The sequence below is a fragment of the Hippopotamus amphibius genome, chromosome 11 (assembly GCF_030028045.1).
Source record: "Hippopotamus amphibius kiboko isolate mHipAmp2 chromosome 11, mHipAmp2.hap2, whole genome shotgun sequence".
Classification (NCBI taxonomy): domain Eukaryota; kingdom Metazoa; phylum Chordata; class Mammalia; order Artiodactyla; family Hippopotamidae; genus Hippopotamus; species Hippopotamus amphibius.
Window position 1 is genome coordinate 23986767 of NC_080196.1, and position 16044 is coordinate 24002810.

The 16044-nt window shown below is 51.7% G+C and overlaps 1 protein-coding gene across 5 annotated transcripts; it reads left to right on the plus strand.

Annotated features, from left to right (window-relative positions):
* Positions 1 to 1084: 1084 nt before the first annotated feature.
* Positions 1085 to 15180, plus strand: ABCF1 (ATP binding cassette subfamily F member 1). Of its 5 annotated transcripts, none has more exons than XM_057699566.1 (25): positions 1085 to 1199; positions 3970 to 4016; positions 4231 to 4320; positions 4477 to 4606; positions 4756 to 4793; positions 4882 to 4989; positions 5649 to 5723; positions 5805 to 5918; positions 6888 to 6992; positions 7240 to 7362; positions 7739 to 7839; positions 7937 to 8022; positions 8313 to 8452; positions 8538 to 8686; positions 9033 to 9116; positions 9308 to 9432; positions 9622 to 9734; positions 9858 to 10029; positions 10130 to 10204; positions 10298 to 10368; positions 11796 to 11828; positions 11913 to 12081; positions 12268 to 12332; positions 12425 to 12497; positions 12642 to 15180. In XM_057699566.1, exons 1-25 carry the CDS (start codon positions 1127 to 1129, stop codon positions 12806 to 12808), a joined length of 2526 nt encoding a protein of 841 aa, XP_057555549.1. In that variant the 5' UTR covers positions 1085 to 1126; the 3' UTR covers positions 12809 to 15180. The 5 variants fall into 5 exon arrangements, with proteins under 5 accessions (XP_057555549.1, XP_057555550.1, XP_057555547.1 ...); XM_057699567.1 differs by having other exon boundaries at positions 4480 to 4606; XM_057699564.1 differs by having other exon boundaries at positions 12425 to 15180.
* Positions 15181 to 16044: the final 864 nt, after the last annotated feature.

The following is a 16044-nucleotide window of genomic DNA, read 5'->3' on the forward strand; positions in this document are numbered from 1 at the left end:
ATCAATAAAATTAAAAAAAATTTTTTTAAAGAATTGAGAAAAATAAAAAATAAATAAAAATAAAGTTATGAGACACAGGTAGCACGTCTAGACAAAAGAGTGTCAAAGATTGAGCCTGGAGGCACTTCAACATTTAGACTTCAGGAGGAGAAGCCAGGAAAAGAGGGAAAAGGGAGTAGTTAGGAAAGGAAACCTGGAGAGAGCAGTGCGTCTGAAGAAAGCCAGAGGAGGAGGGAGTGACCATCTGTATCAAATGCTGCTGGGAGGTGAGAAGGATAAGGACAAAGTAGTAGCCCCAAGCTACTGACCTTGACAAGAGTCGATTCGGGCAATGGTGGGGACAAAAGCAGGACTGTAGTGGTTTAAGGAGAGAATGGGAGCTTGCACAGCTAAAGGAGCACTTTGCTCTCACACCTATTAAGTAGTATAGTGACCCAAATATTGATTGTGGTGGTGATTTAACGGGTGTATACCTGTCAAAGCTTATCAAAGTGTACACTTTGCAGTTTATTGGATGTCTATATGTGCAGTTCATCATAACTCAATTACACCTCAGAAAAGCTGTTACCAAAAAAAAAAAGTTGAATCCAAGCTCTACTTGCACCGTGATTTCTTTTTGTTAGGCTAGCGTTCCTCCTCGTTTACACCTCTACACCTCGGGATTTTGTGACACATCTTAACACCTGACCGACAAAGCCTCTTCCTGAGTCGGTGGACTGCGCCTTTCTGCTCCTAACCACACGTAAGGGGCTGGTACAAGGTAGCATTCAGTTTTTAAAAAAAGAAAAGAAGAAAGGATGACTTCACTCTTTCATACTAATCGGAAATTATTATGTTCAGTCCCTAGTCACGCGGCGTCGCAGAGTCACTGGGCTGGGGTTGCCCGACCTCATAAATTTGCTGTCTAGGCCCGCGTGGGCGGACTCCGGGCACGCCCCGTCATTGCAGGCCACGCCCCCACCGGGCCGCAGGCACGCCCCCGAGATGACGGCACAGCGCTCTCGTGGGCCGTCCGGGGGCGGGGTCGACGGCGCCGGCGCAGAGAGCCCGCCTGGTTCCGGGCCCCACGCTGCCGGAACCGGAAATAGCACCCGGCGCTGCCAGAGTTGTTGTAACTGCCACCGCGATGCCGAAGGGGCCGAAGCAGCAGCCTCCGGAGCCCGAGTGGATCGGGGACGGAGAGACCACGAGCCCCACAGGTGAGGCTAGTAGGCAGGGAGGGAATGAGATAGGAAAGAGACGAGAGAGAAGAGTGCGCGTGTCTTAGGAAAGGGTCACGGGGCGCGAGACTGACCGGGCCGTGCCGGGGGCTCCTGCGCATGCGCACAGTGGGGCCGGGAAGCGTTTCTCCTGGCAGGAGTGCTCTTGCGATGCCGGCGAAAGAAAAGGTGCCGGGGCGTCACGGAGGAACTTCAGTAAGACTGGACAAGAGACGAGGGAGAGCGTATGGTACCGAGGGAGAGATGGGGAGAAATGAGAAAGTCCTGTTTTCTTCTTTTTTGGACATCTTCCCACCACACGGTATTCCACATGCAGCAGGAATATATTGATGTAAGCTGTGCCTCGATCTCCTCCCGCGCGCGCCCCCGCACTCACGCACATTCTGACACTCACACTCACCCGAGGAGCCCACCTGCTTCTCAAGAGAGGATGACTCCTTTCATAGGCTCTTTCGTAAGACAGCCTTCTGGCTCAACTGGAGCAAGAGCGTAGATGCTGAGTGTTTTAATGGAGGATTAAGGTTTGCTTAGACTCAGCGGATGTTTGTTGAGCACCACTTTTTAATTATGCAGTGTATATGCTATGCTTTGGGCAGGGGAGAAAAAAATATGAAGATATTCTCCCAGGCTTGAAGGTACTTCAAGAGGGAGGTAAAATGGACACAAATAATTATAGTAGGTATACAGTGACTAATTTTACAGGCATTTATTGGATGCCTACTGTATAGCTGGTGCTGGGCAGAAGAACAGGAGATGATGGGATGAAAAATAAGCCTTGCCTATCGAGAAGGGGCAAGTCTAGTGGAGGGGACAGAGCATTAGTCAGACAGGCTGACAGAGTGTGATGAATGCGCTTGAGGATGCTATGGGACTAGAGAGGAGAGGGGCAACATCTAATCAGATAGGGTGGGAGTGTCAGCTGAGCCTCCCAGGAATAGGTGATCGCTGAGTTCGTTCTTGAAGAATCAGTATGAGTTAGCAAGGGGAAGAAGATTCTAAGCAAGCAGAGGATGCAGTTAATGCAAAGGTAGAGATGTCGTTGAGCCTGACTGGTTCCCAGTATTGTGTGACTAGTGTGATGGGGTTGGAAAGATGCGCGGGAGACCTAAGGAAAGGACATTATACACTGTTCCAAGGAAAATTCTAAAGACATTAAGAAGGAGGACCCATTGAAGTACATAAGGAGTGATTGGAGGCAGGGAGACTATTTAGGAGGCTCTGGTAACAATTCAGGTGAGAAGTGATAAGAGAGTAAGCCAGGGCATTGACTAGAACTGGGAACCAGCTAATTCAAGGGAGAAGAATTAAGGCTGACACTCACTTGAATAACACAGTAGGTAGTAGGCTATTCATTGAAAGCAGTAGTGGGGGACTTCCCTGGTGGCGCAGTGGTTAAGCATCTGCCTGCCAGTGCAGGGGACACAAGTTTGATCCCTGCTGCGGGAAGATCCTGCTTGCTGCTGAGCAACTAAGCCCGTGCGCCACAGTACTGAGCCTGTGCTATAGAGCCCGAGAGCCACAACTGCTGAGCCCGTGTGCTGCAACTGTTGAAGCCCATGTGCCTAGAGCCCGTGCTCCACAAAAAGAGAAGCCACAGCAATGCGGCAAATAAACAAATAAGTACATAAATAAAATAGAGGGAAAAAACATTTTAAAAAGAAAGAAAGCAGTAGTGGGCTGTAGAGTGGGGAGCGGGAAGAGGTAAGGGCAGCTTTTGAATGCTGAGTTGGAGATTTCTGGGGAATTTTAAGAGGAGGTGGCAAGGAGAGAGTTTGTTCAGTGGCTGTGGAGAGAGTTCTAGACTAGGAGTAAGGACACAGGTGAGTATAGTTGAGATGTTGGATACAGGGAGTGCTCTAGAGAGTGTATGTGGATTGAAGTGAAAAGAGGTAGATGAGAACCCAAAAGAACCTCAGTAGTTAAGGGAAGTGAGGTAGGGAAGCAGGCTGAGCCAGAGAAACCAGAGGCAGACCAGCAGCAGCAGGATCCCTGACGCTAAGTAACAGCAGGAGAGGAGAATTAAAAGGATGAGATGAGAGCGATCACGAGACTGCTGGCTGCCTCCCAGTCTCATGTGGGAGGGAGAGAGGGAGTTAGACCTCGTCCCCTGCCTTCAGGGAAACTGGGATGGACAGTAGGAGAAATTGGAATTTGTTCAGTCAGTAAACTTTTGTCCACTTCCCACTTTGCTCCCTGGGAACACGAGCTAAGCAGTCTCTCAGGTTGCTCTCTAGGATGAAGGACCAATGCCCAGTTAAGTATAACACAGTGCAACTTGTGCTAGAAATGCGATCAGAGCAGGTGTGTAGATCCAAGTATTTGTTGACTTACCAGATGGCTGTTTCCAAGGCCTGCAGGTTCCAGCAATGACATATCCCAAACTGAATTTGTAATTTCTTGTCCTGCCTTTCTCTTCCTTGGGTGATTAGGGTGCGGAGAAGGGTCCTTCTCTTCCAGTATACCCTGAGTTGCTCACTGGTACCACTAGTCCAGCTACATTGGAGTCATCTCTGAATACTCTGTCTTACTTCCCACTTCTGCCATCATACTGTGCATTCTTCTTCTCTGCCTCCCACTGCTGCCCTAGACCAGTCAGCATTGCCTGTCTTGTGGGACAGTGCCAATGTCTAGGGAGTGGTAGTTGAGTAGAAAAACAGTAAATAGGGTGGAGGCCACTGAGGGCTTGGCAGGGGAGATCAGAGTGCTTTTGAACTTGCAAATCATCATTCACGTCTGTTTAACCTTCTAGACAAAGTGGTGAAGAAAGGGAGGAAGGACAAGAAGACCAAAAAGACGGTGAGGCAATGAGGGGTGAGAAGAGAGGACTGTGGGTATTTCCGAGCAGAAGGCGGCCCTGTGAAGGCGGTGGGGGCCCGAGGGAGGGGAAGAGGTCTTGTCAGGAGAGGGAGCAAGGTGGCATGGAGTGGGAGGTCCCTGGGCTCGTGTGTGGCGGTGAAGGGCTTGGGTGGTCTCTGAGCTGTGTTTACTTAGATCTTAACTGCCATTATAGTTCTTCGAAGAGCTGGCAGTAGAAGACAGACAGGCTGGAGAAGAAGAGAGAGTGCTCAAGGAGAAGGAGCAGCAGCAGCAGCAGCAGCAGGTACAGGTGTCGGGACCCACCACTCCAGGGGGGCGTCTTCGGTCCACCAGCCCCTCTGCAGCCCACACCGGTTCCCTCAGCTGATGGGGAGCTCTCTCTGGGGAAGAGATACAGTAGCAGCCCGGGCTTTATTCTCTCACTCTGTTTGGCTTTCAGCAGCAAAAAAAGAAGCGAGACACCCGAAAAGGCCGGCGGAAAAAGGATGTGGATGATGACGGAGAGGAGAAGGAGCTCATGGAGCGTCTTAAGAAGCTCTCCGTGCCAGCCAGTGATGAGGAGGATGAGGGTAAGTGCCCCAAAGGGAAATGGGTACCTGGAACCCTTGAGTCACGGAGAGTCAGGAGCCTAATTCCTTGCTCTTGTAGTTGGGTTAGATTGAGGAGCTGGATGTTGTAATTCTCTTTCCTGTCTCACCTTCTCCCTTTGTCATTTCAGTACCTGCCCTGGTACCCCGAGTAGGGAAGAAAACCAAGGTAAGCTGTCTGTCTGAGTGGTAGACAGAGACCCCAGGGGTGCAGCCTTGACCATGCCACTGACTTCTCTGGCCTTGTCATTCTCCAGGGTGGTAATGTTTTTGCAGCCCTGATTCAGGATCAGGGTGAGGAAGAGGAGGAGGAAGAAAAACATCCTCCTAAGCCAGCCAAGCCAGAGAAGAATCGGATCAATAAGGTGATAGTGATGGCTCTGCCGGTCAGTGCACCCCGTGTAGCAGCTCTGGCCACGGTGTGATAATTTCCTGGCTTCTTTTCCTGCTTTTCAGCTAGTTCTTCTAGGCCAGTCTTGCTTATACTGTCAAAATTGGCTTTTTAAAATTCTCTTCATCACTTGGAAATTTACAGTGAGTCTGCTGCTTTCAAACTCAAAATATAAAACAAAGGCCTTCAAGTCTTTGCCCTTCCACTTGGACCTCTCTGCAGGGTTACTTGGGACTTTTCCACGTATACCTTTCAGATCGGCCTAATCACATCTTGGCCTCCAGCTTGACTGTGTATTGAAGCCTTTTGTTCTGTATGCCTTCTCTTCCCTCTTCCTAGAACTCCTTCGCTCAGCCTGTGTCTGTTACCTCTTCTCGAGATGCGCCCCCTTGAGGAAGCTCTCCGCGGCTAGGGCTCCCTACCCCCGTGGCTCACTTACCTGACTCATAGTCCCTTAGCTTTGCTGATATTTTCTAATCTCTTCCCTATCTAGGAGGCTGGGGTTTTTCTGGGTCTCATTTTCTCCCTGGCAGACTCAGTATAATTAACTGCTACTCCTAGACTCCCTAGAAACACTCGTTAAGCTACAGTATAGCAAATTAATCTGCGTGTGTCTGTGTGTGTCTTCTCCAGGCTGTATCTCAGGAACAACAGCCGGGGCTCAAGGGCAAAAAGGGAAAGGAGGAGAAGTCAAAGGGGAAGGCCAAGGTGAGGGAGTATTGGCAGGAGGAGGGGCGGGGTCTCAGGAATTAGAGCATTTCATCAGAGTGGCTGTCTTTTCCCTGGTAGCCTCAAGATAAATTTGCTGCTCTGGACAGTGAAGAGGAGGAGGATGAAGAGGAAATAACAAAAGAAAAGGAAACACCCAAGCAAGGGAAGGAGAAGACCAAGAAGGCAGAGCAGGTGTACTTTGGTGTTGGAGAAAGATGGGCTGAGGAACTAGGGCTCCATGGCTCTGGGGCAGGGGACAGAATCTGGGGGTGCTCTTACTCTCCAGAGCAGGAGTTGGCAAACTTTTTTTTGTTTTTTTGGTCATGCCACGTGCGGTTTGCAGGATCTTAATTCCTCCGCCAGGGATTGAACCTGGGCCCATGGCAGTGAAAGCACAGAGCCCTAACCACTGGACCACCAGGGAAGTCCCGGGCAAACTTCTATAAAGGGTCACATAGTAAATATTTATGGCTTTGCAGGCCACATACAATCTGATGTGTATTCTTTTTTTCTGTTTTTAGAAAGACTTTTTGAAAGTGTAAAAATCATTCTTAGCTCAAGGGCCGTGATTTGCAAATCCTGATCCAGAGAGAAAAGGACACAGGCGTTAGCCTCAGTCAATCTGGGTTCTGGCTCTGCCACTCGCTGTGTGACCTTGAGTGCATTTTTCCACCTCCTTGGGTCTCAGTTTTCTCATCTGTGTGAACTAGTGGTCTCTGAGCTCCCCTCTACCGCTAGCACTTGCTAGTTCTGATTCTGCTGGATTCTTCAGTGACTGTACTCTAGGGCTTCCAGATCTTTTCTTTGCATGTTAACTGTGTAGGCTATTGATACATGAGGAAAAGAACCTCGTGTAACCCTCAGTTAATTCTCAGTTACATTATATTGGCAGTTACATAGTCACAATGCGTCGTTTCAGGTACATGTACATTTGTTACACTTCATACATACATACATACTCCTACCATTCCTGGTAGCAAAAATGGGATACAGGGCTGCAAAGGAGACCAGGGTGGGTATGAGAATGCCAGCGGATCCACCAGGGTATTTCAGGACTCTGGGTGGAGAGAGACAGAGCTGACTGTGGAACTGGGAGTACATGATGTGAAGTCTGCATTCTGGAAGGGGTCCCTTGTTTTTACCATCCCCTGGTTGTCACAGGGCTCGGAGGAAGAAGGAGAGGAGGAGGAGGAGGAAGGGGAGTCCAAGGCTGATGATCCCTATGCTCACCTTAGCAAGAAGGAAAAGAAGAAACTGAAGAAACAGGTAAAACCTTGGGTTCTTAGTGGTCAGAGGTGGGAGAATCTGATTTTTTTTCCCTTACTGCTTCAGCTAGGGGACAGGTGAGTTAGGGGACAAGAAGGAGAGCTCTGGGTGCTATGCCAGGTAAAACAATTGGAGTAAGGAAATGATTGTGTTCCGTGAGGCTTGTCTCGGTGTCTGGTGACACGGGGCTGTATTGGGACGGGAAAGTGGCAGGCAGTGGCCTCAAAGGTGATTCTTCCTTCCTTAGATGGAATATGAGCGCCAGGTGGCTTCATTAAAAGCAGCCAATGCTGCTGAAAATGACTTCTCCGTGTCACAAGCAGAGGTGTCTTCCCGCCAGGCCATGTTAGAAAATGCATCTGACATCAAGGTAAGGTCTGAGGGGGTCCCTCTACCAGCTCACCCAGGGACGTGCCACTTCTCACCTTCCCGAGTGGCCACAGCAACCAAGGAAGTGGGTATGAGTGGGAAGTCCATTAGGAAGAAAGCTTGGAGGCTTTCTCCACACCTTGAGTTCTGCCAGCTTGAGCGGGAAGATAGAAGATCCAGCATAAGGGTCCACCGTTAGAGGGAAGCAGGGTGGGACAGGCTGGATGCGCGTAGGATTTGGAGACTCCGATTAGAGGCAGTGGATGGGGAAGGGGCTGGCGTGGTGAGAGGAGGGGGCTTCCCTGCAGAGAAAAAGCCGCAGCTGTTGTCTGAAAGGGAGAGTTCTCACGTGCTCTCTCCTTCCCTGACGACTGCAGCTGGAGAAGTTCAGCATCTCGGCTCACGGCAAGGAGCTGTTTGTCAACGCAGACCTGTACATTGTCGCTGGCCGCCGCTATGGGCTGGTGGGACCCAACGGGTGAGGAGAGGAGGCGCTGGAGCTGTGAGAGGGGAGGGGCTGGACGGAGAAGAGACTTCTCTGGGGCAGCCTGGTCCTAAAAGCTCTCATCCCCCAGCAAGGGCAAGACCACCCTCCTCAAGCACATCGCCAACCGAGCCCTGAGCATCCCCCCCAACATCGACGTGCTGCTGTGCGAGCAGGGTGAGGCCGCTGGTGGGGGCGGGGCCTGGCGCGGAGGGGAGACTGAGGCGCCGCTGTTGGGGTGCAGGAGCCAGCCAAGAATAGAAGAGGTTGTAGGCTTGGAACGGTCATGGCGGGAGACTGGGGACTGGGAAATGGGTGCTAAAGAAGGGGGAGAAGCGATGAGATGCTGGAGATGCAACAAGTACATAGAGCTGGGCAGGGTCAGGCAAACCAGAAACGGAGCAGCAGGGAAGAGGGAATAGGAGCCTCGGCCCTTGGGGCGCCCTGACTTCTCCTCCTGCTCCCAGAGGTGGTAGCCGATGAGACGCCAGCCGTGCAGGCTGTTTTACGAGCCGACACCAAGCGCTTGAAGCTCCTGGAAGAGGAGCGGCGGCTTCAGGGACAGCTGGAGCAGGGCGATGACACGGCTGCCGAGAGGCTTGAGAAGGTAGAGGGGATGGCGCGGGGGACATGGGCTAAGACTGGGGGCTCCTGGGGCCTCCCAGCATGTGTCCTCTTCTCCCTCCTCCCAGGTGTATGAGGAATTGCGGGCTACTGGGGCGGCAGCTGCAGAGGCCAAAGCCCGCCGGATCCTGGCCGGTCTGGGCTTTGACCCTGAGATGCAGAATCGACCCACACAGAAGTTCTCGGGAGGCTGGCGCATGCGCGTCTCGCTGGCCAGGTGGGCCCCCCTCCTCACCACCCTCCCTGCCGGCCTGCGTCCACCAGGGCCCTTTCCCTTTTCCTGTTCTTCCAAGGCCGTCTTCTCCCTCCCTTACTGCCTGCCTTGTCAGACTCAGGGTCTTTTCTCCCTCCCTGGGGGTGTATTCTCACCTGTGTCTCCTGCACGGGAACTGTTTAAGGAGAGGTTGGGAAGGCGTGCTCGTGGGCTCAGGCTCCCCGTACCTGCGCCTCCTCCGGGTTCTCCGGGCCGGGGCCTGCGTCCCCCTGAGCCTGCGCCTCCTCCGGGTTCTCCGGGCCGGGGCCTGCGTCCCCCTGAGCCTGCGCTCTGCTGCCCCGCCCGCTAGGGCGCTGTTCATGGAGCCCACGCTGCTGATGTTGGATGAGCCCACCAATCACCTGGACCTCAACGCCGTCATCTGGCTCAACAAGTGAGTGGCCCTTGGTTACAGCCTTTGCGTCGTTGCTTCCCCTCTGCCCTCGTTTCCTCTAGCTGGTCTCCACTCTGCCCTTGACGGCTCGCCAGCCCCCCTCTTTTGCTTGCTGCCCCCGTCCTCGGCTTCCCCTGAGTCCACCCTAACCTGGCCATGGTGACATTTCCACACTCTTCTCTAAAACGCAGCTACCTCCAGGGCTGGCGGAAGACGCTGCTCATCGTCTCCCATGACCAGGGCTTCCTGGATGACGTCTGTACCGATATCATCCATCTCGATGCCCAGCGGCTCCATTACTACAGGGGCAATTATAGTACGTAGGATCATCTGGGGGCGATGAAAGGAATGGTTCCTGGAGAAAGGCCTGGGAGGGAGGGCGCATAGAGATGTGGTGATAATTCTGAGTCTTTCAGAATTCTAGACAGTGACGCCTGCCGCCATCCTCCCCTGTCCTGCTGGGGAGAGGGACAACCATTGATGCCCCTCCCCTTCTCTTGCCCAGTGACCTTCAAGAAGATGTACCAGCAGAAGCAGAAGGAACTGCTGAAGCAGTATGAGAAGCAGGAGAAAAAGCTGAAGGAGCTAAAGGCAGGCGGCAAGTCCACCAAGCAGGCGGTGAGCACCTGAGTCTTCCTGGGCAGGGGTCTTCTCAGGAGAAGGAGGGGGTCTTGGACCCTGCCTGTCTTTTGAGGCCTTCCATGAAGGGCTCGGGTGTCTCCCTTTTCCCCTCCTCCCCAGGAAAAGCAAACAAAGGAAGCCCTGACTCGAAAACAGCAGAAGTGCCGGCGGAAAAACCAGGATGAGGAATCACAGGAGGCCCCCGAGCTCCTGAAGCGCCCCAAGGAGTACACCGTGCGCTTCACGTTCCCGGACCCGCCGCCGCTCAGCCCTCCGGTGCTGGGCCTGCACGGTGAGTGCCCGCGGCCGTGCCTCCCCTCCACCCTGGGGCCTGCGGGGCACCCTCAGGGGACTCTGAAGAGAAAAAAGCGCTGCTTGCTCTGGCTTCTCAGGTGTGACGTTTGGCTACGAGGGACAGAAACCACTCTTCAAGAATCTGGATTTTGGCATTGACATGGACTCCAGGAGTGAGTTGGAGGGGGAGGCCGGGGTGTGGAGCGGGGAGCCCGGGAGGGTTTCTGGGGCCCTCGCCTGCTTGACCTCTGTCTTCCATCTGGCAGTCTGCATCGTGGGCCCGAACGGCGTGGGCAAGAGCACCCTGCTGCTGCTGCTGACGGGCAAGCTGACGCCGGTGAGGCCGGGACCAGGGCGCGGGCGGTGAGGGCGACCGCAAGTGTGGGCCCGCGGCTGTTCCCAGAGGCTGGCGTCGCGGCGCCCTCTCTGCCGTGGAGAATTAAGTACAGAACTGGTCATGGACGCTTCATTTCCTTCAGAGGTGCTGTAGAGGAGGACCGTTTAGATCCGTCGGGGAGAAGAGCCAGGAGGCGTGGGGCCGGACTAGGGGCACGCCTCCCCCCCCCCCCCCGCCCCGTGTGTGGTTTGGTTATACAAGAAATATGTGCCCATTGTAGGATGGTTAGCAATTACGTAAGCCAGGGAATTCCCTGGAGGTCCGGTGGTTACGACTCAGAGCTTTCACTGCCGTGGGCCCAGCTTCAGTCCCTGGTTAGTGAGCTAAAATCCTGCAAGCTGTGCAGCGCAGCCAAAAAAAAAAAAAAAAAAAAAAAAGAAGAAGAAAAAGAAATTGCGTAAGCCAGAGAGAAATCTAAAGATAACTTGCGTTAATTTTGACAGATTGCTTTCTCCTTATTTCCTTTATAAGCATGTGTATAATTTTTTTTAAACAAAAGTTGGCCTATCATGAATTGTGTTGTAATCAGCTTTTTCCAGATAATGTACATCAAGCATTTTTCCATGCCAGTAATCCTATATGTGCATTTGTTTCGTATGGGTCTACTATAATTTATTAGATGTTAGTTGTTTAGATTACATTATTTCTGATTTTTCACTGAAGGAAAATACTGTAGTAAATAGTTTTGTACCTGTTCATGAGTTTAGTTTTCCTTAGGATCCATTCCCTAGAATTGCTGTGGGGACGTTTGCGGTGTGTGTAGTGCTTAGGTGGGTTGTAACCATCTGTCCACCCTGCAGGAAAGTGTTGAGAGCGCCCATTGTCTCACACCCACAGAGAGCAGATCTTTAGAAAGGTGTCCTAGATCCTCCCACAGACTGTCTCTTAATCCCCATCTGAGGTGGATCCCTGAAAACATCTTGCTGGAAGGTGGCAGTGGGGGCAGGGGTCCTTTGCTTGTGGTCAGTCTGCTGCTGGTTCTGAATCTCTGCTTTGTGTCTCTTCCTTGATTTTCCTCTTGCTTCTGATTTCCTAGGCCTGCCTTGGTCACGGTAGGGTGCACAGCTGTGTTCCCTTTGCACACTGGCTTTTTCCCAGCCCAGTCCTGGAGTTCAGCTCCCCTTCAGAGAAGTGGGTTGGAGGGCTTCCTAGGTGGTGCAGTGGTTGAGAATCTGCCTGCCAATGCAGGGAACACGGGTTCGATCCCTGCTCCAGGAAGATCTCACATGCCACGGAGCAACTAAGCCTGTGCGCCACAACTACTGAGTCTATGCTCTTAAAAAAAAAAAAAAAAAAAAAAAGAAGTGGGTTGGAGCTGCAGCTCCTTTCCCCTTCCCCTTAGCTCCCCCCTTGCTTTTTCCTTGCAGACTCGTGGGGAAATGAGGAAGAACCACCGGCTGGTAAGTGGTTTTGGGAATCTGGGAATAAGAGGCCAACAGAGGAAGTATAACTTTCACTGACCGCTTCCCTCTCCTCTTGGGCAGAAAATTGGCTTCTTCAACCAGCAGTACGCAGAGCAGCTGCGCATGGAGGAGACACCCACTGAGTACCTACAGCGGGGCTTCAACCTGCCCTATCAGGATGCCCGCAAGTGCCTGGGCCGCTTCGGCTTGGAGAGCCATGCGCACACCATCCAGATCTGCAAACTCTCTGGTACCAGGGGCCGGGGCAGGTGTCTCCCTCCTTCACATTCATACCTGCAGACTGTCCCTAGAGGCAGGAGGGAAGAGGAACCAGAACTTGGGGGGCCTGATTGTGTGCACACACACACGTTCAGGTTTACCTGCAGGAATGTCAGGTGGTGAGAGGTGCAGCGGATCTGCTTTCCCTTTGCTACAGGTGGGCAGAAAGCCCGAGTTGTGTTTGCAGAGCTGGCCTGTCGGGAGCCTGATGTCCTCATCTTGGTGAGTGAGCTCCAAGGGCAGGGGCGAGGGTGACAGAAAAGAAAGGTAGAGGAGTCGTAACTCTCAGTCACGGGACGCCTCCTCCCCCATAGGACGAGCCCACCAATAACCTGGACATCGAGTCTATCGACGCTCTGGGGGAGGCCATCAATGATTACAAGGGTGGTGAGTCAGCTCGGGGCACGCCCTCCTCCTCCCGCCTTGGGAACCAGGCTGTGGTGTCCTTCGGCTGGGTGCCCTCCTCTCAGGTTCTGATTCCCCTCTTCCTCCTTCCTCCCTGCCCTCCGTTCTCACCATCTTCTTTTAAAGCTGTGATCATCGTCAGCCACGATGCCCGGCTCATCACAGAAACCAACTGCCAGCTGTGGGTGGTGGAGGAGCAGAGTGTTAGCCAGATCGACGGTGACTTTGAAGACTACAAGCGGGAAGTGTTGGAGGCCCTGGGTGAAGTCATGGTCAACCGGCCCCGAGAGTGAGCTTTCCTTCCTGGACGTCCCCTCATCTCCTCTCCACTCGGAGGCCTGCTCTGGTCTGCAGCTGGCGCAGCAGCTGCTCGGGCACATGAAGGTGGAGCGTGGTCTTGATGTGACCGGGATACCACTTTGATTGGTTCCTTTTCTCTGAAAGACTTGTCTGATCTGCTTCTCTTCAGATAACTGAGCTGGCCCTGTGCTTGAAATCCCTCTGTACAAGGAGGGGTGACGTTTGTTATTGTGGGGTTCCATCCAGCCAAGCTCATGTGGCCAGTTGTCTGAGAGTCTGTCCTCACTCAGAAGCCTGCATCTGGTCCGCCTCAAAGCTTCAGGCCCCGCTGCCGCCCTAGTCTGTGCGTGGTGCTCCTCTTTTCTGGTGGATTTAGTGCTGACCTAACGGATGCAAACAGCGGGTGCAGCTCAGAGCTGGAGGAGAGTTCCGAGGCCTGTGCTGACACCCAGGATTTGGTGCCTGCAGTCTCTCGTCTGGTTGGGGACTTGGGGGCAGGAAAGGAATGCTGCTGAACTCGGATCACCCTTTTCAAGGTGAAGAAATAAAGGAAAGGAGTGGTCTCCGCCCTGTCACTGTTTGGAGATTCATGGGAGCTGGAACTGTTCTTCGTCTTGATGTGCTTTGTTCAGTTTCCCAGCAGTGGCTAGTATCCTCTCTCCCCGCCCCTACAGGTGGGTCCAGCTTGGAATCTTACCGCACTTTAGATGGTGCTTGCTGTTTGAGGAGCCTGCCTCCCTTCCCCCAGCCCTTCCAACAAGGACAAGGGGAAGGGAGTCATCCCTTGCAGCTAGGACACTCGGGTTTCTCACTGTCCAGGCTGCACCCTGGGGTCAGGGACCAGAGTGCTGATGCTCCCCAGCGTTACTAAATCAGCCAATGTGTACCGCACTGTGGGGTATACAGGAAGGGAAGAGACAAGGTCGGCCTTCATGAGTGGTCTAGATAGAGAAGACTTAGGAAATAAGACATGAGTGTACAACGTGATACGATTAATTGCCACATGTGTGGTGCTCTAGATTTTAAGTTGCCTTGAGCTCACAGAAAAGAAAGATTATCCAGAACTTGGTTATTTGGCGGGATCACTTGAGGGTGGACCTTGAAAAATAGTAAGGATTTTAATAATGAGGAACAGGAAGCCATTTTTTGGAACATAGGAAAAGAGCAGATCGAAGGCGGATCTAAAGAAAGAATTATTTGGGAGTTAGTAAGAGAACATGGCTGGTGTGGCCGCTTTTCTATTTATTTTTGCGGCGAGTGGGGGCTACTCTTTGTTGCAGTGCGCTGGCTTCTCATTGCGGTGGCTTCTCTTGTTGTGGAGCATGGGCTCTGGCTTTTGTAGTTGCGGCACGTGGGCTCAGTAGTTGTGGCACGCGAGCTTAGTAGTTCTGGCTCGAGGGCTCTGGAGTGCAGGCCGAGTAGTTTGTGGCACACGGGTTTAGTTGCTCCAAGGCATGTGGGATCTTTCCGGACCAGGCATCGAACCCATGTTCCCTGCATTGGCAGGCGGATTCTTAACCACTGCACCACTGTAGAAGCCCCCCACTTTTTTTTATGAGAATTAGATTGGAGAGATGGATTTGGAAAGTAAAACCCAAATCGCAAGTGGTTGGTTGGTGGTAATTTCAGGTAGTGATGGGTGAGGTGGACTATAGAGACACGTGGGACGGGCCCCAGGACTTTCATTGTGGGGATGAGGTAATAAATTCTGAATTAAGATACGAGAGAGGAATGGAAGGAAAGGACAGGTGGATGGAAAGAGCCAGGTGTGGGAGTTGGAGAGCGAATAGTCAGATGCGTCCAGTTCTGGGGGGAATATGAAGAACCAGTTAAGACTTACTAAGTTGGGACATCTAATTTTGGGAAGTTATTTTCTGGCCAAGTAATACTGGACTTCAATTATGAGTTTTATGCTGAAAGTGAAGGTTTGGTGTGAAGATAATTGTAGAGGTGCCATTGGGTGCATCTCCAAGTTAGATATAAAGGAACACCCCTCATGGAATTTGAGGGAAAAAATCAGGGCCTTGTGCCAAGTAAGATGTTACATGTAAACGTATCCTCCACAATTCCAGGAAATAGGTCTGTGGGACAGTGGGAGCAGGCTTCAAGTGCACTGCTAATGGTGTGACCTTGGGCTTAGCCTCTTGGTACCTCCTTCCTCATTTGTAACATGAAGGTGATAAGAAGCACCTACCTCACAAGGTTATTAAGGGATTACAATTATCTGTAAAGCGCTTTATTTTTTTTTTTAGTTACACGTATTTCATGTACACTATACTTTGCACTGAAATTTTTCAGGTCACTAGTCTAGATGAGCTGGTACATAAAATAGATAGTAATGTTATTTATAAAATGAACACCAAAATTTTGCTCTCCAAGTGTTTGATCGCTAATTTCATTACAGATATTTCAGGTGCTCCAAAATAACTTCCACCCATGGGCACAAGTTTTATTTCTTCTCTCAGTATACATACGATATAATCATGCAGCTAAATATGGGCAAACGAATGCTGCTCCTTCACAGAGAGCAGCATAGAGGTGGAACTCCAGAGGAAAAAACTTAGGCGTTTACACAGTGCAGTATGTGGGTAACCCAGAGCCTGAAAAATGGAATTTCATTAACAGAATGAAATCTTTGTATTCATGACAGTCTTCGTCACCGACAAATCATGCACTAATGTGGTTCATAACGAGTACTGTAGAAATGTTTTAAAAAATTAGTGATTCTTCTTCACACCTTCCTAATGAGGAAGCAGACTCAGAGACGCTGACGTGCCCATGGTCACCCAGCCTGGAGACGAGTGTTCCTGGGATGGTGGCCCTTGTTTCATCTGTAGAATGTGGACAAGACCAAAGGATGAGTCTTCAGTGGGCACAAGAGCCAGGACAGGACTGTGTTTCGGGAACACACAAGAGATGTTTTAGGGAAGACAGCACTAACAGTGGAAAAGATAAAAGCCGGGAAGGAGCCCTGTGGCCACACACAGCTCAGAGGAGGCCTAGGAACGTGAAAAGTGGCCTTGTGAGGCCCATGCTGATGCAACAGCTGAGATACTTGAACTGGTGGCTGCTCTAGGGCATTGGTTGTCAAAGTATCGCAGACCAGCAGCAGCAGCACTTGGAGTTTGCTAGAAGGGCAAAGTTAGGAATTCAGTGGTGCTTTTAGAGCATGTCAGAGGAAACATGATACTAGGAGAGAAAGGGTAGGGGTCACCTTAGCTTGAGTGAT